The sequence below is a fragment of the Lonchura striata genome, chromosome 20 (assembly GCF_046129695.1).
Source record: "Lonchura striata isolate bLonStr1 chromosome 20, bLonStr1.mat, whole genome shotgun sequence".
NCBI classification, from domain to species: Eukaryota; Metazoa; Chordata; class Aves; order Passeriformes; family Estrildidae; genus Lonchura; species Lonchura striata.
Window position 1 is genome coordinate 4,541,358 of NC_134622.1, and position 23,807 is coordinate 4,565,164.

Below are 23,807 nucleotides of genomic sequence, written 5' to 3' on the forward strand. Positions count from 1 at the left end.
CCTTGCAGTCTGTTTAAAGGAGTCTGGAAATCAGAGTAGATTTCCACAAGTATTTATCCATCTATGGAGATAACAGTCCCTGTTGGTCTAACACAACACTAGTGTGTTCTGATGCACTTGGAACCAGAAAATAAGTGTCTTATCCTGTTAAAGACTGGGATTGTAAGAATTTCGAAAGTTAAATGGATCTGTCTAGCACTGTCCTATATATGTTTTACTAGATGGTATAAATTTCTTTACCTTCTGTTTCCACAGACTTTTACAAAGCTTTATATTCAAATTGTAATGATTATTTTTTATCATTTCTATTTATTTTTAGATTTGGATTATAAAAATTAAGTTATCACTTATTTATTTTTAATGTCATTTAAGGTATTTCCTTATTTTGTTTTTATTTACAAAACAGGTGACTCTGTCTTGGAGGATTCAACCCAAAAACCAACAGAGAAAGTTTTAATACCTAGCCAGGAGCAAGTTTTTGCTGAATGCTCTCAGAAGAGGATTTTGGGGTTGCTGGCAGCTATGTTACCACCTTTCAAATCAGTTAGTTCTTTTTACTTCCATCTGGGGTTTTTTGTATGTGCACAAATAACACGAATAAAATTCATAGGAATTAAATGTGGGATATGGGCCATGTTGTTTACATGTTATGAAATGTGAATTAGAATGTCTTCAGACATTGACATCACTAAGGAATATAAGGGCTTGTTCCTGGATGGGGGGAGAGGGAAGGGGATTTTAATGTATCTGTGAAGTAGAGTCTTAACTGTTTAGCATTGTTTAAATCTTCAATTTAGCTTCACATGTTGGGTCGCTCTAACAGGCCAATAACCAAAGTAGGAATGTAGTTTCTCATTCCATCTGTCCCATTTGAAAGACCTTCAGAACAGAAGCTTTTCATATGCTGATTTTGACTAAAAATCTTGTTTCCTTTCCCTGCTTCACTGAGATTTTTCTCTCTCTGCAGGGCTTCACTATGTCTCTGATCAACCTGGAACAAATACTTCCACTGATGTTTCATGTTGTAATCTCAAATGCTGGCCACCTGAATGAAACTTATCATTTAACCTTGGGACTCCTGGGCCAGTTAATCCTCAGGCTTATGCCTGCAGAAGTGGATGCTGCTGTGACTAAAATCCTTTCAGCCAAACATAATTTGTTTGTACCAGGAGATGGGTCTACAGTGCCAGAAGGATGGAAGACAACTCATCTTCTGTTCAGTCTGGGAGCTGTGTGTTTAGACAGGTGCTTCTTACCTTAATCCAATTAATTAATCTCTGCTGAATAGTAATTTTCTTTCATGTATGCCTTGTGCATAGAGGCTTTTTAATATGAAGGTATTTAAACCTGTACCTTGGTCATTGAAGGGGCTTAGCATCTGCAGCCTTTGTAGCAGTGGGAATCCTAATTTCCTTCCACAAGAAGGCTGGCTGCTGAAGAGTGGCCTAATTTCCTGTGCTTACCTACACAGCATGTCATGGAGGAGGAAGTGAGGTTTGGAAACTATGAGGAAAATCAAAAATACAGTCCTTATTTTTGTGTGACATTCATTCTCTCACATTGTTACAAATCTCTTGTATAACTTGGGAAAGGAGGAGAGTGTGTCACATCACTATCACCAGTGCTGAGTTCTGGATCTCGCCCTTCTGTGTAAGAGTAGTTGAGAGAGAGGTTTTTTACACCTCCAGTACAATTTTACACTAAGTAAAATTGCACTGGAAACAGCAGTGAGGGACAGATTTTGAAGATCCTGAGAAAGTTCTCAAGCATTCTGAGATTCATGACATGCCTGTTAAATGTGACTTACTTTTAATTGTAGCTGTGTTTTACAGGGAGGTTTATAAACAAATAGGAAAGCATGTGAAATTAAAGGCAGAATATCCGGAGCATAAGCTGAGGGGAAGGATTTTCTCAAAAACTAATTTTAGTGTAAGAGACCAGTTCCTGTAGGTTATTTGTGTGAGACAGAGAGTGAGCAGGTGGTCACATACATGGGAAATAAACTTTGCTGCCATGCAAACAGAAACTTCTGAGTTCTAAACTAAAATTCAGAGTTAACAGTGGCAATATTCAAGCACACTTTGATTTGGGACTGTAGACCCTCTCAGAAAACACAATAGTATTTCTCCTCTATGGAAAACAAAGCAGAATTCAGGTGTCAGCTGGCATGAAAGCTTTTAAAAATTTGGAAAAAACAGTTCTGTAGTAAATGGCAAGCTGCAGCAGTGACAGATTAGCAGTGATATGCTGTGTGAGGAGGAATAGCTCCAGGTGAGCGTGCAGTGAGCCCTCCTGATGCAGCCTGCTCTTGCTTTGCAGCCGTGTGGGGCTGGACTGGGCGAGCTCCATGGCAGACATCCTGCGCTCCCTGAACGCCTCTGCGCAGTGGCACCCTGTCCTTGCTGCTTTCACTGACCACTGCATCAAGCAGCTGCCCTTCCAGCTAAAGCACACCAACATCTTCACTTTGTTGGTGCTCGTTGGCTTTCCTGAGGTGAGTGGCCTGTCAGTCCTAAAGGAAACAGAATTGGTTAAAGCTTTTAGGTATCTCTTTCTAAATACTACAGATTCCATCAATGGGGGGGCAACCTTTATAAACTCTCAAAACCTGTTGTGTGTCACAGTTCACATCTTTCTACTTGTGTATAATTAATGTTGATCTGATGAAAAATAATGAGCTGGTTTTGCCTGACATTTCTTTGGATCCTGCTTATAACTGCTACAAGCAAACCAGCTTCATTTGTTTCAGTATCTAAAAGGACTTTTGTACAAGCAAAACAATCCATTCTCCATCTTGATGTTCATAACTGACACATTGCCTGTGTAACATTAAGTTCGTTGTTGTAGACATTTCTTTTATAGACTTCCATTTTCTAAAGACCAGCAAATACCAAGCATCAAGCAGTGGTTCAGCTAAAAAATACAATAGCAAGAATAAGCAAATGTAACCAGTATAAGACATGGCTGTGTATTTGTAAATAAGTATTCCAAATCCTAATTGAAGTTCTGCTGCCATTTCAGGTGCTGTGCATGGGCACTCGTTCTGTGTACATGGACAATGCTAATGAGCCTCATAATGTGATTATCCTGAAGCACTTCACTGAGAAAAACAGGGCAGTGGTTGTAGACATCAAAACCCGAAAGAGAAAAACAGGTTCTGTGACATTTTTGTTTTATCAGAGAATCACAGAGTATTTCCTTACAGTTTGTTACAGATACCCAAAAGCAAATGTTAACTAGACTACTGTGCAGGTATGCAGAGTTTGAATTCCATTATTAGTAAGTTGCCTGACTTTCTGCTCATAGGTTACCAAATTCTGCTTGCAGGTCACTGCCAAATTGTGAAGCTTCTACAGTAAATACTTCAATTAAATTTATTCAGAAAAGTACTTAGAAAGTTGCTGAGACCATTTAGTTAATTGAGAAATCTCAGAAATAGGCTTTTGATGAAGATGAAGCAGTTATTTCTGTTTCAAGATTTATGTAGTGCTTGTGTCTTACTCTTTACAAGCCTGTGCTTAATGTTTTAGAACAATTGCTAATTTAAAAACAGTTTGGATATCCCTAAAATTTGAGACTAAGTGAAACATCTAATATATAACAGATTAGTTGGGTTTTTTAGGAGCAAGGGCTTTTCTCTTTGTATGACCTAATATAATGAAGTTAATAAAGCAAAAGGTTGTCCTAAGATTTGACTACTGAATCTGTGTAAAAGACATTTGGAAAAATCAACAGACTAAACAGCTTTTTGATATTAAAGGAATATTTGAATATAAAAGCTTTTCTTTTTGTTTAACTGTTGACATTTTAAACAGTAAGATCAGCAGTATTTATTTCATCATATCAATTGCAGGTTAGAATTTTCCCCATTTTAATTGTAAAATACAATGTGAGCTACTTTGCATGCTGTACTGCTAATGTGCAAATATGTGCTGTTGCCAAAAGTGACCTGGGGATTTTTAACTTGTACTGAAAAATGAAATACTTTTTTGACTGTTCAGGGAATATGAGATAATTTTTGTATAAGACCTTTATTATAACATGATCAATGTAAAGATGTCTCATGTCTGAACCTACTCATATCTACTAAGAGATGACTCTACAACATTTTGATGTGAATTGTGTTTTTTCTCTCTTGTAGTGAAAGACTATCAGTTGATTCAGAAATGTGGGCAAGAAGGCAGTGATTCCCACACCCAGCTGAGACAGTACCTGCAGCACTTTGTCCTCATCTCCACCCACCTCCTGCAGACCAGCATGGACAGCAGCTATGCTGAGGCAGTGGAAACAACTTGGGTCTTGTCACTGGCTCTGAAGGGGCTTTACAGAACTCTGAAGGTACCTATCACAGACTATGATAGAGAAATAAAAAGTCATGTTTTACCCTGTGCTGCAAGAATTTGGGTATTGACTGAGCACACTGGGGAATTACCACAAGGGCATTTCTGTCACAGCTGGATCCCTTTATTCCCAGTCTGTAGGGTGTTGGAAATGTTGCTGGGCTTTAAATAGCTTTTGTGAGTCTGAGCTGGAAGTTGTTTTGCTTCTTCTCTGTAGGGGCCAGCCATTCAGGAGAGCTCAGGAAGAAATTCCTAGAGATAACATTTTATGGAGTGAAGCTCACTTTTCTCACTCTTGAAGTCTTTGAAGAGGAAATTTTTCTTTTTTTGGAGTGTCAGATCAAAACAGATTCTCAGTTACCACTGTGCACGTCATAGATGATACCCTTAAGGGATTTGAAGTGGGGATTTTTATTTTAGGGAATGAAAGGAAAGGATTCCCAGTGTAGTTCATCTGGGCAGGAAATTCACCCAAGGCTGTGTGACAAGATCTCACAAGCACTGTGATGCATTATTCCTTTTTTAGTTATTTGTGTGTGTGTCTGTGTGTGCAGATTCATGGCTTTAAGGAGATCCAGTCTGCCTTTCTTCAGTCTGGTTTACTCAAACTTCTAGTGAAGAAGTGTAGCAAAGGAACTGGCTTCAGTAAGACATGGCTTCTCCGAGACCTGGAGGTAAGAAAAGTGACATTTTGTAAAAAGTCAGGCTTCACATGGTGGCATGAAAGGTTATGGCAGTACACTGCCCTCCTGGGGACTCAAGATTATCTCTAATTAGTCTCTGAAAAAATGTTCACTTAACTGTATCCCTATATCCCTGAATCTGCCTCCTTCTGCCCATCATAATCCTGTGGCTAATAGACTAAATTCATTAAAGCAGGAGCTGATTTTCACTAATCCGATTTTATTTGGAAAAAAATAAATGAGACATTATTCACCTACTCAGATTGTTGTATGGATTTTATTTAGTCTGTTATTTAAAATTCCATTCATCAATTTAGAAAATAATCTCAAAGAAAAGCATGACTTGCACAAGGTTTTGCTGCAGTGCAGGTGGGGAGATCAATGCACACATGAGCATATTCTTTCACAGTGGTTGTTAATTGAAAGATAAGTGTGGTTCAGCTATTAGTTATGTTTTATCTTAGGCAGGAGTTGTGTTAATTCATTTTTAGGACTGTGATGAAGCCAAAGGGCTGTTTTCAAAGGAGAAGGGTGTGTAGGGGCATCACTGGCATTCTGGTGATGGCCACCTTTGCTCTGTTTTTGTCTTGGAATCTTCAAATCTTTGATGCACTAAAATGGTTAAATAATTACTTTTTCAACTTCCTTTGCACTTTCAGCTAATCAATGAAGTTGTCTGTGCAGCAGCATGGAAGGTGTAACTCATTAGTGAAGTGAGAGATTGTTTCATTTTGTGTTTTGGGGTTGTTTCTTTTTATTTTTAGGTGTGCTTCTTTGTAAAATAGCTTGAGTTAAGCGCTGTCCAGGTCTCATAATGTTCTTCTAAGGTGCTGATTGCAAATAAACTAATAATACCTACAGCTGTCACACCATATTCTTTTCTTTGTAGATTTTGTCAATAATGCTGTATTCCTCAAAGCAAGATATCAGTTCCCTGGCTGAACAGGAGGATACTGAATTGGAAGACAGGGAACAAGATCAGGATGTGGAGCAGCCTCTTGTTGGTCCTGTTGACTTAGAGCAGAACAAACTTGATCCTCTGGAGGGCCTGGATGAAGCCACCAAAATATGCTTCCTGGTATTTAAATTAGTTTACCTTCTTTTGGGTAAATGTGCAAATTATGCATTTGCTTGTTGCATAAAACATTTGGTAATTCATATGGTTGTTTTCCTTTTAAATTTATAGGGTGTGGGTCTGTGATTTCAGTGCATCATTCTTTAAAGAAAATAAACTAGAACTATGGTAATGAATACTACAAAATCATCATACAGTGTTTTGCTAAATTGCTTCTCATTATTATTAGTCCAAATACCAAGTTCATTAATTCTCTACCTACAAAGTGGGAAATAATGCATAGGTCATCCTTATAGAAATTCAGTCTTTCCTTTTCCACTCTAATGTGTTTTTAGGGGTTTTTAAATTTCTTTTTGCTCCTTGCTCAGATGACACACGATGCACTTAATGCACCTCTCCACATTCTTCGAGCCATGTATGAGCTGCAGATGAAAAGAACAGAATCTTTTTTCCTGGAAGTTCAAAAGAGGTATGTGAAATTCTGGGTCCAGCAGAGAAAGTGGTGGGTGAAAATCTAAACTCCTCTCAGTGCTGGATAGAAATTCTTCCAAGGATAAGATTTGTTTTTCATGTGTGAAAAAGTAAGGAAATAAACTCCTGCTAAGAAGTATTTATGGAAGCAAGTCACCATCTTCTGAAACACATCACATGCTCTTTTCTATGTGGTAGCTCCCATATGAAGCTCTGAATTCTGTGAACTGAGGAAAAGTCAAGAGCTCACATGTGGCTTCTGGTACTCACAGCATCTCACAGAGACACCATGTTCTCACAGAAATGAGTGATTTTGTAACATTTAAATCCTTTGGCTTGTTAAAACAGGGGAACAGTTAACATGATAAAAATAGGCAGTGTTTAATCTTCCCAAAACAGAAGGTGGGAAGATTTAATTTGCATTTAATTGCCCTAATTGAGTTGGCATTACTTCGGAAACACAGTTGTGTGTTTTTGATTTTCTTTTGCCTCTGTGAAGGTTTGATGGGGATGTGATCACAACGGATGAGAGGATCCGGACGCTGGCTCAGAAGTGGCAGCCCAGCAAACGCCTGAGGCTGGAGGAGCAGAGCTCCAAGGCAGTGGACACAGATATGATCATCTTACCCTGTTTGGTATGGACACCTCTACAAAAAGGAACAGTTGGAAAATAATGAATTTTGGCATTCAAGCCTGAGATTTTTTTTTATACATCTGAAATAATCTGTTATCAGTGTTTTATGTCAAAATGAATGAGCAGGTACAAGAAGCAAGTATTTCTTCCTTGTTATTCCTTCCTTAAGGAAGTGAAAGAACTTGATTCTCAGATCAGGAGAACAAATTGTGATTGCAGGCTGTAATTTCCTCCCCTTACACAAGAGAGATTGTATCTCATTGCTGTAAGCTTATGCCATGCTACTGCTTTAGCATATCATTGTTATCTAACAGTAAGTTCAGCAGAACAAGGAAACAATGAATCTATCTTGTAGACACTACACTTGCAAGCTTTAGGTTTTGCATTTAATAAAAAGGTCCCACAGCTCTTTTTATTTTGAGGGCTCACTCCTGGCTGTGTGGTGTCACCAGCACAGTTGTTTAACAGTTGCATAGCAAAGGGGAAGGAGCTTCCTGAAGCAGTTTCACATAATTAAAAGGAAAAAAAATAAGCCTTTCAACAGCTTATACAGAGGCTGTGAAATACCCATGACTGGACAAAGCCCTGATTTTGAAGTTATCTCAGCCTTAAGTCAAATTTGGAGCAAGTGATCTCCAAAAGTCCCTCCCAGCTTGCCTCGTTTCAGGGTACTTGGTGGCTTTACCTCTGTAGGTGAGCTTCAGTTCACACTTCTGGTTAGAGTTCTAACTGCTGTTGCCACAAATGCATCAGTGTGTAGTGAGGTGTGTAGACATAAACAATGTTTCTCAGGAGTTCTGTAGCTGTATGAGAGATCCCACTTCTGTGAGGTTTTTGACAAATTAATTTGTAAATTCAGCTTGCAGATATACCGGTCAGATATCTAAACATAAGGCAGTAAATTATTGGCAGCCTGTTTTCCAACTTGCATTTCTTTTCTTGCAGTCAAAACCTGTACTCTGTGATAAAGCAACAGAAGAAACCAATCCTGTTGCCCAGAAGCTCATCACCAACACAGAGAGTGACCTGCAGCTCAGCTATGCCAAGCAGCGACGCACCAAGAGCTCCATTCTCCTGCACAAGGAGCTGGACTCCAGGAGTAAAAAGGCTGTCAGGGACTACCTGTATCGTGTCAATGAGGCAATTGCAGTTCTGTATGCCAGGCATGTGCTGGCATCCTTGTTAGCTGAGTGGCCTGATGATGTGGCAATAAATGAGGAAATCCTAGATCTCAGTGGCCCAGCCCATATGACATACATCCTGGACATGCTGATGCAGCTAGAGGAGAAGCAACTATGGGAAAGAGTAAGTGGATTTGATTTAGGCATGTGAACAAAAGCTGTGCCCACATGTCTTGAGACTCTGAGTAACAGAAATACTTGCAGTTCCTTTTTTCAACTAAATTGAAACTCCAAAATTTAAATTAGTTCTGAAAAAGCAGTTGGAATCTGTCAGTGTCTTGATGTGCTGGTCTTATTAGCAGAAAATGAAAATGCTGTGTAGAGAGAGCTCTTTCAGATATGAAAGAGAAACTGGTAAAATAGGCAGTCTGGTTTGAAAATAGACAATATAGATGGTAATCTAGAGAAATTGGTAAAATAGGCAGTGCCTTTTAAAAGCTGCTTTTTCTTAGATCTCAATGTGTATATTGTAATACCTGCTACTCCACTGATGAGCTGGTGGTGGAAGTGATCTTGGAATTACAATAGAATGTTGTAATGAAAGTGTCAGCTCAAGGCTGCACAGCAGTCAAAGCAAATCAAGTGCTGGGAATCTTCAAAAAGAGAATGAAAAATAAAGCAGAAGGCATTGATATGCCATTGAACCAATCTATGCACTCTTTTGGACTGCAGTGACTCCCTCATCTCATAAAAAATTAAAATAAGATGCAGTACAACTGGAAGAGGCCTAGAAAAGAATGGTAGGGATTATTGCAGCCACAGAATAACTTCAGTATGAGGAACCAACTGACTTTCTTCATTCTGGATCTTTCCCCTGTGGGACATTGAGGGAGAAGGAGTAATGGAAAAGTCTGTTCCTCTTTCTCTGTAGATTTAAAGCAGTAAATAGCATGCAAAAGTTAACAGTAAGTATTATTCACTGGCCCTCCCAGTAAGAAAACAAAGGAGTGTCAGATTAAGGTAATAAGTGGCAGGTCCAAAACAAACCAAAAGAACAGGCTCTTGACACAGTAAGTCATGGAAATTGTTGCCCCAGGGTGTTTTTATGGGTTCAGAAAAGGGCAGGATGAACTGATAGAATAAAATCTATTAAGGCATATTAAATGCAAAAACCTAGCGTTTGTCTTAGGCTGTCCAGCAAGTGCAAGGCAAAGGGTGCATTCAGGGAATACGTGCTGCGTGCTGCCTTTGTTTTTTAAACTCCTTTTCTCAAGAAATCTGGAGATGAACCTGCTGGCCTGAGCTGGTGTGTTACATTTTACAGGAGGAGGTAGGAGATGACAGGTGAAGACATGGCCTTAATGAGTTGCTCTGATGACCTGAAAGAGCTCAAGTAACAGAATTCCTGGATTCAGGACTTTTATGCACTGTTATAAAAATAAGAAAAAAGGAGACTCAGGTGGTTCTGAATTATTTTTAGTGTGTCCTTATAGATTAAAGGGCATTTTAGGGTAGTTTTAAACACACAGAACTTACATCTACTGCTTTCAAAAGTTCAGCCATCTAATTGATACTTTATCATTTCTTATGCAGAGTTGTACTTTTTTTTTTTTTTGAAGGCTGAAATATATGACATATTCTATTTAAATCAAAACCTGTGAAGCTAAGGGAGCCTGTTTTGTATGTTAACAAAGTTGTTTATCTCATTTGATTACAGCTTTAATTTCTTGTTAATTACTTTATGGATTAGCCTTGATTCTATCAGTTGTGTGAAGAGCCATGGCCAATATGAGTCATGTTTTTATCAAATAAAGAATGGAAGGCCTAGAACAGAGGACAGAGTGAAATCTTTTGTGCTTATGGAGATGACACTTGCAGGCATAATTTCTGAATTTATCTTGTTTCTTGCTGGCTCCTTGATTCCCTCTTCCAAAATCCTGCATGGCTGGACATGGCTTGTGTCAGCCATCAGAATGTGCAGTTGTAAATGTTCTTTTGACAGCAGATTGTATTTCCATGACTTTTCTCTCCCCAGATTCTGCAGAAAGTGCTGCATGGGTGCAAGGAGAGCATGCTGGGGACCATGGCCCTGACAGCCTGTCAGTTCATGGAGGAGCCAGGGATGGCCGTGCAGACGCGAGAATCTCGGCATCCTTACAACAACAACACCAACTTTGAGGTGGGGCAGGCATGGATTGCAGGCATGACTTGAAGCAGGAATCACCCAGGGCTTGGAGCAGCAGCCTCTCAGACTTCCACGTGGATATCTGAGGGATGACTTCTGTGCTTGAAGCACCTGTGAAGTCTGTTCAGTTTTCCTTGGAAAAGGCTGATGTCAGATAACTCAGGCCTTGTCCTGCAAAGCAATGTGTTCAATCAAGCACTTTAATGTAATTCTAATTCAATCATAGGAAAAGTGTATGACTTACTTGGTTTTACTGTGCATGTATTTGAAGCAGATCAGATTTGTTAATGGTTTCAAGGCCTTAATGAACAAATGTTTCTACCCTTCCTTCCAAAGATTTGTTTCACTTGGCCTGTTAGTCCCTTAGATGAGAGTAGGAGTGGTGTCTTTTTTCTTGTATTTCTCATTTTAGACTCTTTGCCTGACACAAAGAGTTTCTAATTTTCTTCTCTTGATACTGTTTGATAGCATTTTTCTGATATAGTTTGGTAAGTAATTATTGCCTCTGGGCAGTCTTGGGATTTTTCATTTCCCTGCTGCTCTGACTCTTCTGATTTTTATTTCTAAAATGCATATAACCCCTTAGGTTCTGGCAGCGAGATCAATATCAGCAACAATTACTGCTTTTGAAAAAGGAAAGCATTGCTGGCAATTCATTCTACATGCTTAACAGCTAATGTGAACAATAGGCCATGCTTTACATTTGTTAAATTAGCTGAGGGTAAAATATCAAAGTAAAAAACTCACAGAGATGCTATAATACTTTTTATATCTCCCTTGTTTGTGTAGTGAAAGTTAAGTGGGTTGTGGGCAGTAGAGTGTGACAGGACACAAAGCTGCTGTGTTCATTTCTCAGGATAAAGTTCACATTCCTGGTGCTATCTACCTCTCCATCAAGTTTGACTCTCAGTGTAACACAGAGGAGGGCTGTGATGAGCTGCTCATGTCCAGCAGCAGTGACTTCCAGCAGGACCGGCACAGCTTCAGTGGCTCTCCACAGAAATGGACTGACTTCGAGCTTCCAGGTGAATATGACTGATCCAAGGGTGTATAGGGCATGGCTGGGACTCCTGAGAGAAACTCCTGATGAGTTCAATGTGGATGTTCCTGAGATGTGTAGGGAAAAAGCCAGTCCCTTCCTTGTCCCACTCTGTTTGCTCTGACGTGCTGCTCTTGCATTTGTTTCTGCAAAGTGGCTTATCTGTTGTTGTGCTGTGACCTTTTCTTTCCACCACTCACTCAAAGCATGCACTCAGCTACTGGAAACAAATTTGATCTTGATTCTGTTCCAGCACAGTCCTTGTTCTGCACAGTATTCACTTACATTGTTTATGCCTTGTCTTACTTTCCACAGGAAGCATGTTTTTTTATTTAAAAAAAGAAAAGATATGCTTATCTCTGTCTCTGTGCTCTGCTGCTGCTCTGAGCAAAGAGAGCCAGTGCCAGCACCTTGGCTCCAGCTGGTGGCACAGAGCACAGCTGGAAGGAGCCCAAGGTTTGACTGCCAGCTGCACTCTGGATTCTCTAAGCACATTTGTGAGAGCACAGTGAGGAGCAAATGCCAGAGAGCTCAGGGACTGCACAGTCCCCTGCTTCTGATTTTAACTGCTTTAACCCACTGAGCCAGGGGCACTGCAGGAAGCTCTTGACTTCAAGGACTGTCAGCACCTGTAAAGAGATTTAGGAACTTTCTTAGCAAACCAGTTAGGGTTACAAGGTGTTGGTTTTGGGTTGCAGGGTACTTGGTAAAAGCAAATGTATGTTCTGTAGAAATATTTTAGATTTTTGTGAAATTCTGTCTGTCTTCTTTTTCATCCCTAATAGTTGCCAAGGTTTGCCAAGGAGCTGAGCTTCAAAGCTCATTGTTTAGAGCAGCCTTGGCTGTGAAACTTGAGTTTCACCTTCTGGAAATTCATTTCCAGCCAAGGTTGTCTGGATTAAGGTTCTTGGTTCCAGCAGGTTTTAGCTGAAACCAGACATTTGAAGACTTCTGAGCTTATAATTTGATTGAAGGGCTTTCTTCTATGAGTAGGAGAGAACACTCTCTCCATTTCATGATTAAAAAGGACCTTTTTTTATAGATATTTCATTTTAAATCCTAAAAAATGCTTTCAAAATTGTTCTTGTTCATAAAACTTCAAAAAATTCTGCTTCCCAATGAAATCTAGCCTGCTTGTCCCAGGGTAACAGACTTTTTCATGGGGCAGAAAGTTATTTTAAGTTTTAACAGCTCTAGTATTATAGAGCACAGCAGGTAAGAAGATGCTTTGTGTAGTGTTACAGCCAATTACAAGGATTTATCTCTGAAGGTGTAGATGCCACAATGGCAAAAGCCTTTTGAATGTTTTTTGCCTGATTGTAAAGTGGTCAAATGTTTTGATAATCCTTCTATTTCAAGTGATTAAGTTTAATGGTTTTCTTCCTTGGAATAAAAATGTTCAATTTAATTTTCTGACATGTAAAATTTTTAATTTCATATATTTTGAACCTTTTGTCCAATGAATTAAAGTGTTGTAAAGAGCCTGTATAGGCTCTTGTTTCATAAATCATAACTGATCCAGTAACACAGTTGGAAAAGTGAAGTTACATGTGCAGAATATGAAGTTTCTTTAATTTCTTCTATTCAGTTGTCAAAAATGTAAAAGACATTATCCTTCCTATCCAGTATCTTTAGACAGGGAAAACTATTGTGGGTTTTGCTTAGCCTCTTCTTTGTCACCTTTGTCACCTTTGTTCTTTGTGTTTCGTAGTTACCAAAAAATAAAAGACCAACTCTTGAACAAAGACATCTAGGATTAATTAATTTCAGACTTTTTATTTAAGTTATATTTGAGATGGCAAAACTAACTCAGAAGATGGTAATGTGGGCTTTCTTCCTTCCCTGCACATAGGAGACACGCTCTACTACCGATTTACTTCTGACATGAGCAACACTGAGTGGGGTTATAAGTTTACAGTGACAGCAGGTCATCTGGGAAGGTTTCAGACAGGTAAGAGGTGCTCAGAATGTATTGAAAAGGGCTTTTTTTAGTCATTTTGCTGAGCTTTGACAGACCTGTGATTATCCCTTTTCCTTGACTCAGAATTTGCATTCAGTGTCTTGGAAATAATGTGATTGGTTTTGTTCAAGCTGAAACTCAACTGACGTCTCTTACTTCCTGTGACTTTGGGGTAGAAACACAGAATCTTCACAGAGACTTGGAGATGACAATGATAATAATGTAATTTGCATCCAAGATCTCATTATATGATAGTAATTACACAGAGTATTTAGTAAACACTCTAGGATGCTGTAATTGGAAATAGAAATAATGGTAATTGCATTTTTCAAAAGTGGCTATCCATTAAAATAGGATGGTTCTGGGTCTAATTTTTAGCATAAGAGGTTTTGTTAGTTTATTTCAGAGTTTAAATATTTTTAATGAAATTGAGGCTTGTGGATTATTTGCTATCAGCAAAACTCTACTGCATGTCATATAATAGGGAGGGCCTTGATTTTTTTGCCTTGTTTGGGCAAAAATTTAATTTTGGATATGATTCTTTCTAATTTTTATGTAAGTTTTGCCTCAGAAAAGAGTTGCCACATTAGGATGTAATCTAGGGTTATCTCAGATATTTGTATTTTAATTCAATATTTCTGTCTTGCAATACTTGATACATGGAGAAAACTGACTATATGAACAGAATGTATCCCTACAAAACTGAACAGCTGTTTGAATTTTCTTTTTTTCCCTAGGGTTTGAAATTCTAAAGCAGATGCTGTCTGAGGAAAGGGTAATTCCTCACCTTCCTCTGGCCAAGATCTGGGAGTGGCAGGTGGGGGTGGCGTGTCGCCAGACGGGTCACCAGCGCCTCAAGGCCATCCACCTGCTCCTGAAGATCGTGCAGTGCAGCAGCCAGGGGTGAGTGCCCTGCTCCACTCCTGCACCTGTGGCAAAGGGCAATGCAACAAAAAGGCACTAAACTGACATTATTTTGAAGCAAAAAACCCCCTGTGGTTCCAAGCAGGTTTTCTTAATTTGTCTGTCAGATGCAATTTACAGTGCTTTGATAGCGGGGATGTTTTGGTCTCTCTTCTTTGCTGGAATTTAAAGAAGTCTAATGAATTCAAATGTCATTATAAAGTAAAAAAAAAAATCAGAAAATAGGACAAAGGTAGATTTCAATTAATCTTCTAGAAATTTATTCTCTTTGTATTGTTATACCGTAGAATTAAGGTAAGGATGAAATAATAATCTGGTGAAGTGATGATCTGATTCTCTGTAAACTAAGTAGCTTCTAAATAATTATTTTTAGTTGTACCACTAAGCCTGTAATTGGGTTTTAGAAGGGATATGCATCTTTAAACTTGTGTGTATGGCATGAGTATTTCTAGATACAAGAGCATTTAGCAAAGTGGGTTTTTTTTATTGTTAGCTGTCACAAATTTAAAGTTTTGTTCTCTTAAATTTGATTTGGTTTGATTTCCCCTCTCCATTTCCAGAAATGGGCACAGTGGTTGCTCACTATTGCATCACAATTTCATTTAAATTACTTTTTTCTCAGGGACTGTGACCTCACCTTATTGAAGCCACTTTGGCAGCTCTTCACCCACATGGAAAACAACTCCTGTCACGACTCAGCCAAGCCCGGTATCCTCCTTCCTCTTCATCGTGCGCTGGCAGAACTCTTCTTTGTCACAGAAAACAGAGTTACTGTAAGCTGTTCCTGTGTTTCTATCCCTCCTTTCCTCAATGCTGAGAATTAGAGTTTTACACTAAATGCAGTTTTCCTTTATTCCTCAGAGCTACAGAAACATTAATAACTTTCACTTGTGGAGTGTGGCAGCAAGTTCTAATTAGAGGGGAATTCTGTTACCTTATCCATCATTGGACTTTAAGTGATAGCCATGACTATTAAGGCCGTAAAGCAACTGTTTATTCTGAGAGCAGTTCTGGTTTAATAATTAATTTAAAGGTATTTGCATGTGGTTTTTGTAGAGTTGCTTTTGAACTTTTAAATATGTCATGAGCTCGTTTCTATGATCACAAACTGTGCTCTAGTTTGGGAGAGTCTGGTGTGCAGTCCTTGGAGACTCTAATGATCAGCATTTTAATGTTAATTAGTACAATACCACCTTTGGTAGAAACATTGGTGTTCATTGCATGTTTTCTGGCCACAGGAGCTTGGATCTCTACAGGAGTATTTGCTTGCCTTAAATACTGAAGATCATCTTCATCGCTGCACAGCACAGGTAGGATTGCACAGCCCCAGGGCTGGGTGGGTCTGGGATCTTTGTGGCAGACACTGGATGATTTCTCATTGCCCAGTGGAGTTTATAAAAGAGATATAAATGTACTTGGCTAGTACAGTACCTTGACAGGCTCTGAAAGTTGTGAGTGAACTCTGCACAAATGCTTTCTGAGGATATTGGGAAGAAATTCTTCTATGAGGGTGGTGAGGCCCTGGCACAGGCTTCCCAAAGCAGCTGTGGCTGTCCCATCCCTGGAAGTGTCCAAGGCCAGGTTGGACAGGGCTTGGAGCAGCCTGGGGTAGTGGAAAGTGTCCCTGGCCATAGCAGGGGGTGGAATGAAATAATATTTAAGGTCCCTCCCAACCCAAACCAGTCCATGATTCTAGGTTTCTCTTTCTGTGTAGTTTCATATGATTTTTTCACACTTTGGGCTTGAGGAGAATATTTGGTGTGACTTTGTTTTTCCTTTTCTCTTCTAGGCCCTGAAAAACATTGCTGCTATCAGCCTTGCCATTAACTATCCAAACAAATCAACAAGTTTCTGGAATGTTTAATACTGGCTCAGGCCGGAGTGCATGGGATAGAGTAGTTTGTTCATAGGACATGGGAACAAACATCTTAACTCCATTCAGGAGAAGTTCCTTCAGCTTCAGTGTATGAGCACTCTGCAGCCTTCCTTCCTTCCACCTTGATGTAGAATTTGTAAAAGTAACAGCGCACTTCAAGAAAAAGCACATCCTGAAGTAACTCATGCGTCGCCTACAGTTATGTATGCACATATTGTAGCATGTTAGAGTAAACAGAACAATATTGTTTTTTATTCAGAGGAAGCAAAGTAAAGAAGGTAGCTGAAGTGTGAGAATGGAAGGCCCCCACGTTTGTATAATCTGCTCCTGAGGAAACTTGATCCATGAAACGTGTCAGCTTGGGAAAATAGTGCTGAACTTGGGGTGATGCCTTCAGCAGCATCTGTTGTACATCTTCAGAGTGAAACAGGCAAACCACAGTCTGGTGGCTGCTGCAGCGATGGTCCACACTTGAATCCTGTCATTTTTGCTTTGGAGGCTACTTCCCAAGGAAAAGGATTTCAATTCTTACTAAACTGCAGGTTGTAAAACAAATTGTGGGTGATTTGCAAAGCAATTGAAGGATTCCAGTTTCACAGCATCCTCGTGCAAGAGCTTTATGTTTCTCCTGTTTTTTGGGTCACCTGTTCTTTCCTTGCTTTATCTCCAATGCATTATTCCAAATAGCCCATTATTATAGTGCAGAGAGCAAAGGCTGGCCTTCAGTCACAAGGCACTGGTGATATGAAGACTTGAAGAACTTACCTATTTCTGAAAAATCACATATTTACAAGAAATCATGAGAAGAATTTTTTTTCCTTCAGTTACTTTGATATTAGTGGCTTAGGAGGTCCTTGGCAATGTTGGGATCTCAGACTCCCAGCACTCAGGGTGGGGTTAATGATCAATCCACTCTTATTTTACAGAGCAATAACCACATTTCTCTTAGTGAACATGGAATGAATTGCAGATCTTCTGTGCTGCAATAAATTGGCTTTCTTCCTGCACAGCTATATTGGTTATTCCCTTTCCAAAGAGTTAAAAATCATACAGAAAGATTTGGGTGTGTATTTGGTGTACCACTGCACAGTTTATAGAGCTGGTGTTGTCAATTACAAATTCAGATCACTTTTAATGCTAAATATTTTCTTCTTTGCTTCTTCACCCCAACACTGGAGGAAAAAAAAAAAAAAACAGCCAAAAGCTCTAATAGTAATTGAATGTAAGTTGTGTGAAGCAGTGGCTCTGTCAGAAGGAAATGTATTTATTGACCCTGCTTGTCCAAAATACGAGTGGTGTCCAAATACCAGTGCACAGGAGCCCTGCTTTGGGGAGTGTCCTCTGAACTGATGGTCTTCTCAGCTGGGGCTGGAGTGTCAGGGTGGCCCAATCTCCCTCTGAGAGGGAAGCATGCAGTAATACATCCCTTGGATTTTTTTTTTTAGCCTCTTGTGCTGTAGAATTTTGTTTTGACTTCTGTTCAGCCAAGTGAGTGCACAGCAAGTGCTTGAATCAGAATGGGATTTTTCTGCTTGAAAGACTTAAAACTGAAGACCAAGTAGCACCATGCTTTCAGGGATGGAGTGGCTCTCTTAGCAAATGAGAATGCCAGGATTCAGGAAAAGTGTAGTATATTGTGAAAGACTGAAAGGAAGCAGAGAGATGCTGCTCTGAAAGCCCTCCTTGAGCATCATGAGTTGATTTCCTTAAAGACATCAGGATGGGAAGGGAATTATCAAGATTGTGGTGTACCTTTAATGCACAGATCATGCTGTTCCCACTTAAGGTGTTTGAGTTTGCAGCCTCCCTGCTGGGCTGTCAGAGATCCCTGGGGAGCCAAGTGCTTCACACCTTCTCATCGCTGGAACAGATCCTGGGCAGAGGGGGCTGCTCCAGCAGAAGGAGATGTTCCTAAACTGATGTTAGGGACTCACGTGGAAGGGGCAGGTGAGCACTTGGAAATTGCTTCTCTGGAGCAGGAGGATTTCCTCTTCACTGCCTCTGTGGGCATCCATGGCTGAGGAATCACAGATCTGCACTGGGCTGCTGTGCTGAGCTGTGCAGCAGCTGACATCAGCCCCGTCAGGCAAAGAAGGATTTTTCTTTTCTCACATCAGGGATGAAGACTGTAAATAAACCATTCATAGAATCTGTCACAGCTCTGTCACAGTCACGTTTTTTTTCTGTTGGACTGTCCTTTTGCTTTCTGGATGAAGACATGAGGCTGCAAGGATGACACAGGAGTGGCCAGGATTCCTTGCTAGGCATTACCACTCAACTTACTCTACCAGCAGTGACTGGCCTCGTGAGTCAGTCGTCTTGCCCTGAAGGAACTGTCTAGGAACAGTGTCCACTAAATATAATTTCTACCCACTAGATGGAACTGAAGGACTGTGACCTGAGTTGACACTGAATCTGTTGCTGCCTTATAACTCAAATCATTAATTATGGATTTTTTAACAGACAAGAAACACTGATTATTTTTTTTCCTTCTGGTAGCGCTAAAGAAAAAGGAATAGAATACCAATAATGAATATTCATGATCAATCACATTTTGAAAATTATGCAGAAGTTCCAAGTGGATGTGAATGATGCTATTGAATTGTATAAAACTATCTGGAAAACAGGTATGATGAAAAAAAATGTGCCTAATATAAGAAAAACTAAAAAAGTTGTCCTGCCTGAATCACCTATGATGTGTTTAAAACAAATCATATTGTTCCTAATGATGCATTTGACTTGCTTTCATTAAACACTTAAAAACGAGAGTTTTATAATTTCTTTTCTTACGGGTTTACTACTTTGCAATTTTTATCAGTTGTTTAAAATATATCAGACCTTTAGATTTATTCCAGTTCAGTTCAACATGTAAAAAGAAAGCTACAGATGTGGGTAAAATATGCAAATGAAGAGAAATATATTGTAAAAATTCTATAAAATCAAAAAAAGTACAACACGGTGTCTGTTTTTTGTTTGTTTTTCTGCTCTCCTCACTGAATGTTTAATGTTGGAGTTTGTAGTTAGATCCAGGGTTTTTCTTAGGAACCCTCGTTTTCCATGCCTGTAAGCAAACCTGCTTGTCCTCATGTGGTTGGCAAATATCTGATATTACGTCGAGCTATGCAGGAACCAGACTTCTGGAGTCATCTCTTAAATTCCAGCCCTGCTGTTTACATTCCAGTGGCCTTACCCTGAAAATTCAGTTTTCCCATGGATATCCATTGGTTTCAGTGCCTGTGTATATTTACTTTGAGACCTGAAACACCCATCTGGAGGCCTCAGATGTCTCCTGTAAAGCTGAGATTTGTATTAGTAGGTGTTGATTCTAATTAGTGATGTTTATCAGCAGAGGTTCTTGTGCCTACCTGCTCCAGTGGGTTTAGCTGAAAAGGTTGTTTGCCTTGGATTTGGCTCGAGGAAAGGGCTGTGTCAAGTCAACATCTTCCTGTATTTGCCTAAAGCTGCAAGTTGTTTCCTTGGAGAATGGTCTAATTAGGAAATTTTATTAAACACAAATAAATAATAGGATTGTGAGGGTGTGGGAGAGCAAGGACTGTTCCCTGAGGTTTGAGGTTTCAGCAGATAAACCTGAAAAAAATTCAGTGTAGTTGCTCTGAAATGTAGCATGGGGCCAGGCACTGGAATGCATCAGAGGGTACATCTGTAGCACTTTGGATCTGCTTTTCAGGTCAAGTTCTTCAGGACTGGTTTTCTTCCAAGAGATCAAAAGTAGGCTGCAAGTTAGCTTAGAGGTGGGTGACTTAAAAATCTGCTTTCGGGAGAAGGCTGAGCTGTGTTTAAAACAGAACTGGCCCAATCCTTGTGTTTTCACAGCCCAGCTCAGGTCTGGTATTTGCAGTGGGTTTTGTACCTTCACAAATACCTGCCTGTTTATACCATTTTAAACCTGGAATGATCCCTGGAATACCCTGCTATAAAATCTGGGCACACTGGGGCAGAAAAAGTCTCAATAATTCGATTTACTCCTTCCCCTTTTCAATGGTGAATCCAACCTGAAGTGAATGATGTTGAGTCTGCTGGGGAAGCACCAGGACAAGCATAATTCCTGTTTGCAGGGGACAAAACCACAACCGTGGGAGCCTTGAAAAGCATGTCCTGGCCTTTAGGGAAAGCTCTAGAATGTTGGAAAACACATTAGTATATGTAAAGAGGTTGGTTTTCACCACTGGACCAGGAGGCCGGGCTGGATAATAACTGGAACAAAGAATGTCTGTTGGTAACATGGCCTGGAAAAACAGGAAAAAAAACCAGGGTTTTGTAGGGGGAAGCTGAAGTCTGAACAGCCTCAGCTCTGCTTTTAAAGCAAAGTAGTTAACCCTGATTCAAGTGAATAAGAGAGAAATCCACTGTGAATAAGTAAGAGGTGAAGGAAGTGAGATTAAAGCTCATTCTTTCCATGATGGTCAGGGCTAATGTAATCAGGTCTATTCTGCAGTAAAATCTTTCCTGATTTTTACCTAAGAAAGAACAAATAATAAAAAGCTGGTACCAGCTCCAGCCTAGACTTGCAGTGGCCCTCACATGTGGGTATGCAGGAATAAACACTTGGGACAAAAAACCCCAAACTCTTCTTTTCCTCCAACTGGAAACATCCACAAGCATTCCTGATAAATAGATGGGAATCTTGGGCAGTTTTGTCGTGGTACTTAGCATTTCGATATTCCCATTCCTTGAATATAAAAAAAAATCAATGTTTGTATTTAGGGAGCATGGGAAAGAGGGGGAGAAGAGATAACTGGTCTGTGTCAAAGCAGAGGTCTTGCCTCACAAGCCCTGAACACTTGGCTGGGGAGTTTTTCCTTCTAATCCTTTTCTGACAACAGCAATGAATTTTTTTTCTGCTGGTTTCTTCTTTCCATTCCCCACTTTACTGTCTGACTTTCCATAATCTTACTGCATAAATCTTACTGCATTTTGGAGTTTTTTTCCTTAACATTTGCAGTGCAAATAACAAATATTTAAACTTGCTTTGCATGGAAAAAGTCACTTTTATGAAACCTAAGGAAATGTGAATTGAAGTGCTTGCAAATGTTTGTCAGTTCTTCTCTTATAGGCTCGTTTCCAAAACACTTTATTGGCATCTCCTCACAGCTGGATCATCACATCCAGGTGTTGGTAAGGCCACACTAAATTCTTTTTAGCTCTGTGTAATGAGTCACAGGCAGCTGGGGCTGCCCCTGGATCCCTGCAAGTGTCCAAGGCCAGGTTGGACGGGGCTTGGAGCAACCTGGGATAGTGGAGGTGTCCCTGCCCATGGCGGGGCATGGGATGGGATGGGCTTTAAGGTCCTTTCCAGTCCTATTCCATGATTCTCTGATCTTTTACACACCTTTGTGTTGTGGGCTGGAGCTCTGACCTCACCACCTTTCAGACACCCAAAGGTTTTAACTTCCTCAACCACTAAGAACCAACAAAACACCTGAGGAATCACAGGAAATGCTCCCACTTAGGATTTTACACTTTCTAATTAGCAAAAGCATCCTGTGCAGATCTTCCTCCCCAATAAGTCATCTACAATAATGCTTCGATGTGCGTATGTAGGTAGACATTTACTGAGGCTTCAGCTCATCACTGTGCTTGTCTTGGATCAAGTTAAATATGGAATTAAGGTGTAATCTTAAGCACATCTAGTTCAGCTTTTAAAGGTAGGCTTTAAATTGGGTTTGTTGCCTTGGAGCCTAAACAGACCGTGCTGTTGATGGGGAAGTGCGCAAATCGCGTGGCTTTCCCTGGCATCCAGCAGAATCTGCAAAGGCAGAAAACAAAAAGATGAATTCTTGAGTCAGGAGAAGTGTTGAGTCAGGAGACCTTTAGTCTCATCATTTTGCTTGAGAATAAATCATGTCTGTGTTTCTTACCCTTCTCCTCTACATCAACCACCCACAGAAAGCTCATTCATCAAAAACGTCAATGGTTTCCCAGAAATCTCCCCACTCCCACCTTGGGATTTTTATTTCCCTGAGCAGCAGGTTGGGCTCTTTTCTCCCCACCAATGTTTTTTTTCTTGTGGGGGCAGTAAAGAGGGAGGTTGTTTGTTTGCTTGTTTTGGTTCTTGGTTTTGTTCCTTCCCACTGTGACTTAATATTTAAAAGGAAAATTTCATCCTGTGTGGGGTCAGTGTTGGATACACTACTGGATTTTAAACAACATCATTTTTTCCCCCCACTCAATTCCCAGTTTCAAAATGCACTGTGATGTTTTTGATCTTTTGCCACCTCATTTTTCTGCAGAAGATGTCTCAGCCCCTTCAGAGGTGATGGCATCTGGGAGGGTGTGCTCAGTGCTCGCTGCCTGTTCCTTGGGAAGGCAGTCCTGTGGAGCTGGAAAGGGTTGCTTTATTTACTAGAAACTCAAAGCCTCTCTGACAGTAAAGCAAGTCTCTCCTCACTTTTGCACTAATAATGCTTAGCACCAGCAGAGCTGCTGCTGGGCAGTAATAGCTTCTCTTTAATTAATAGAATTGAGGGGGAGATCCATGATGAGGAGCGAGGCCTGATACCCAGTGCCTGTCCCCTGTGCTTGTGCTTGCCCTGCACTTTAGCAATTCCTCCTCACAGCCAAACCAGCGTTAGACTGGCACAAGAAAGATCCCTCCAGATCCTTGGGGTTTTTCCCTGCTTTTTCCCAATGCTCGATGCCCCTTTGTGGGATCCAGCGAAGGCTCAGGGCGGCCGTGCTGCCGGCGCTCTCCAGGCTGTGTGGCTCTTGGAGACTTTCTCCTGCACTAAAATCGCGTTTCCTCCCGTCTCAAGTGCACGCCGAGCCCTTGCCAGGCAGCCGAGCGCGGAGCTTCGCCAGCAGGGAACGGCGTGGGCTGTGCAGGGCTGGGAGTGACTGTTCTGTACGGGGACAGACGGACACGGACAGGGAGCGCCTGTTCTGTACGGGGACAGACGGACACGGACAGGGAGCGACTGTTCTGTACGGGGACAGACGGACACGGACAGGGAGCGACTGTTCTGTACGGGGACAGACGGACAGGGACTGGGCTGGGAGCGCCTGTTCTGTATGGGGACAGACGGACAGGGACTGGGCTGGGAGCGCCTGTTCTGTACGGGGACAGACGGACACGGACAGGGAGCGCCTGTTCTGTACGGGGACAGATGGACATGGACAGGGAGCGACTGTTCTGTACGGGGACAGACGGACACGGACAGGGAGCGACTGTTCTGTATGGGGACAGACGGACACGGACAGGGACCGGGCTGGGAGTGACTGTTCTGTACGGGGACAGACGGACACGGACAGGGACCGGGCTGGGAGTGACTGTTCTGTATGGGGACAGCCGCACACGGCCCGGGGCTGCCCGGCCCCGCAGCGGCTGCCGGTGCTGCCCATAGGGAGCGGGGCCCTGCGGGGCTCTGTGGGTTCCTGCGGGGCTCTGTGGGTTCCTGCTGGGCTCTGCGGGATCCTGGGGGTTCTGGGGTTCCTGCCGGGCTCTGCGGGCCGGGGCAGCTGCAGATGCACCAGCTTCCCTG

General features: G+C 41.0%; 1 protein-coding gene across 1 annotated transcript in view; it reads left to right on the forward strand.

The window, feature by feature from the left end:
• The window catches only part of ZZEF1 (zinc finger ZZ-type and EF-hand domain containing 1), a 56,874-nt gene extending 37,612 nt beyond the window's left edge, over nucleotides 1-19,262 (forward strand). Inside the window, exons 39-55 of the mRNA XM_021550823.3 lie at nucleotides 407-543; nucleotides 968-1,245; nucleotides 2,320-2,494; nucleotides 3,022-3,154; nucleotides 4,142-4,338; nucleotides 4,895-5,014; nucleotides 5,913-6,101; nucleotides 6,467-6,567; nucleotides 7,069-7,204; nucleotides 8,149-8,508; nucleotides 10,360-10,503; nucleotides 11,366-11,534; nucleotides 13,401-13,499; nucleotides 14,246-14,411; nucleotides 15,055-15,205; nucleotides 15,671-15,742; nucleotides 16,222-19,262. Of these exons, the coding sequence (XP_021406498.1) occupies nucleotides 407-543; nucleotides 968-1,245; nucleotides 2,320-2,494; nucleotides 3,022-3,154; nucleotides 4,142-4,338; nucleotides 4,895-5,014; nucleotides 5,913-6,101; nucleotides 6,467-6,567; nucleotides 7,069-7,204; nucleotides 8,149-8,508; nucleotides 10,360-10,503; nucleotides 11,366-11,534; nucleotides 13,401-13,499; nucleotides 14,246-14,411; nucleotides 15,055-15,205; nucleotides 15,671-15,742; nucleotides 16,222-16,296 (2,702 nt within the window). The 3' untranslated portion in view covers nucleotides 16,297-19,262. The remainder of the gene's footprint in view (nucleotides 1-406; nucleotides 544-967; nucleotides 1,246-2,319; nucleotides 2,495-3,021; nucleotides 3,155-4,141; nucleotides 4,339-4,894; nucleotides 5,015-5,912; nucleotides 6,102-6,466; nucleotides 6,568-7,068; nucleotides 7,205-8,148; nucleotides 8,509-10,359; nucleotides 10,504-11,365; nucleotides 11,535-13,400; nucleotides 13,500-14,245; nucleotides 14,412-15,054; nucleotides 15,206-15,670; nucleotides 15,743-16,221) is intronic.
• Nucleotides 19,263-23,807: the final 4,545 nt, after the last annotated feature.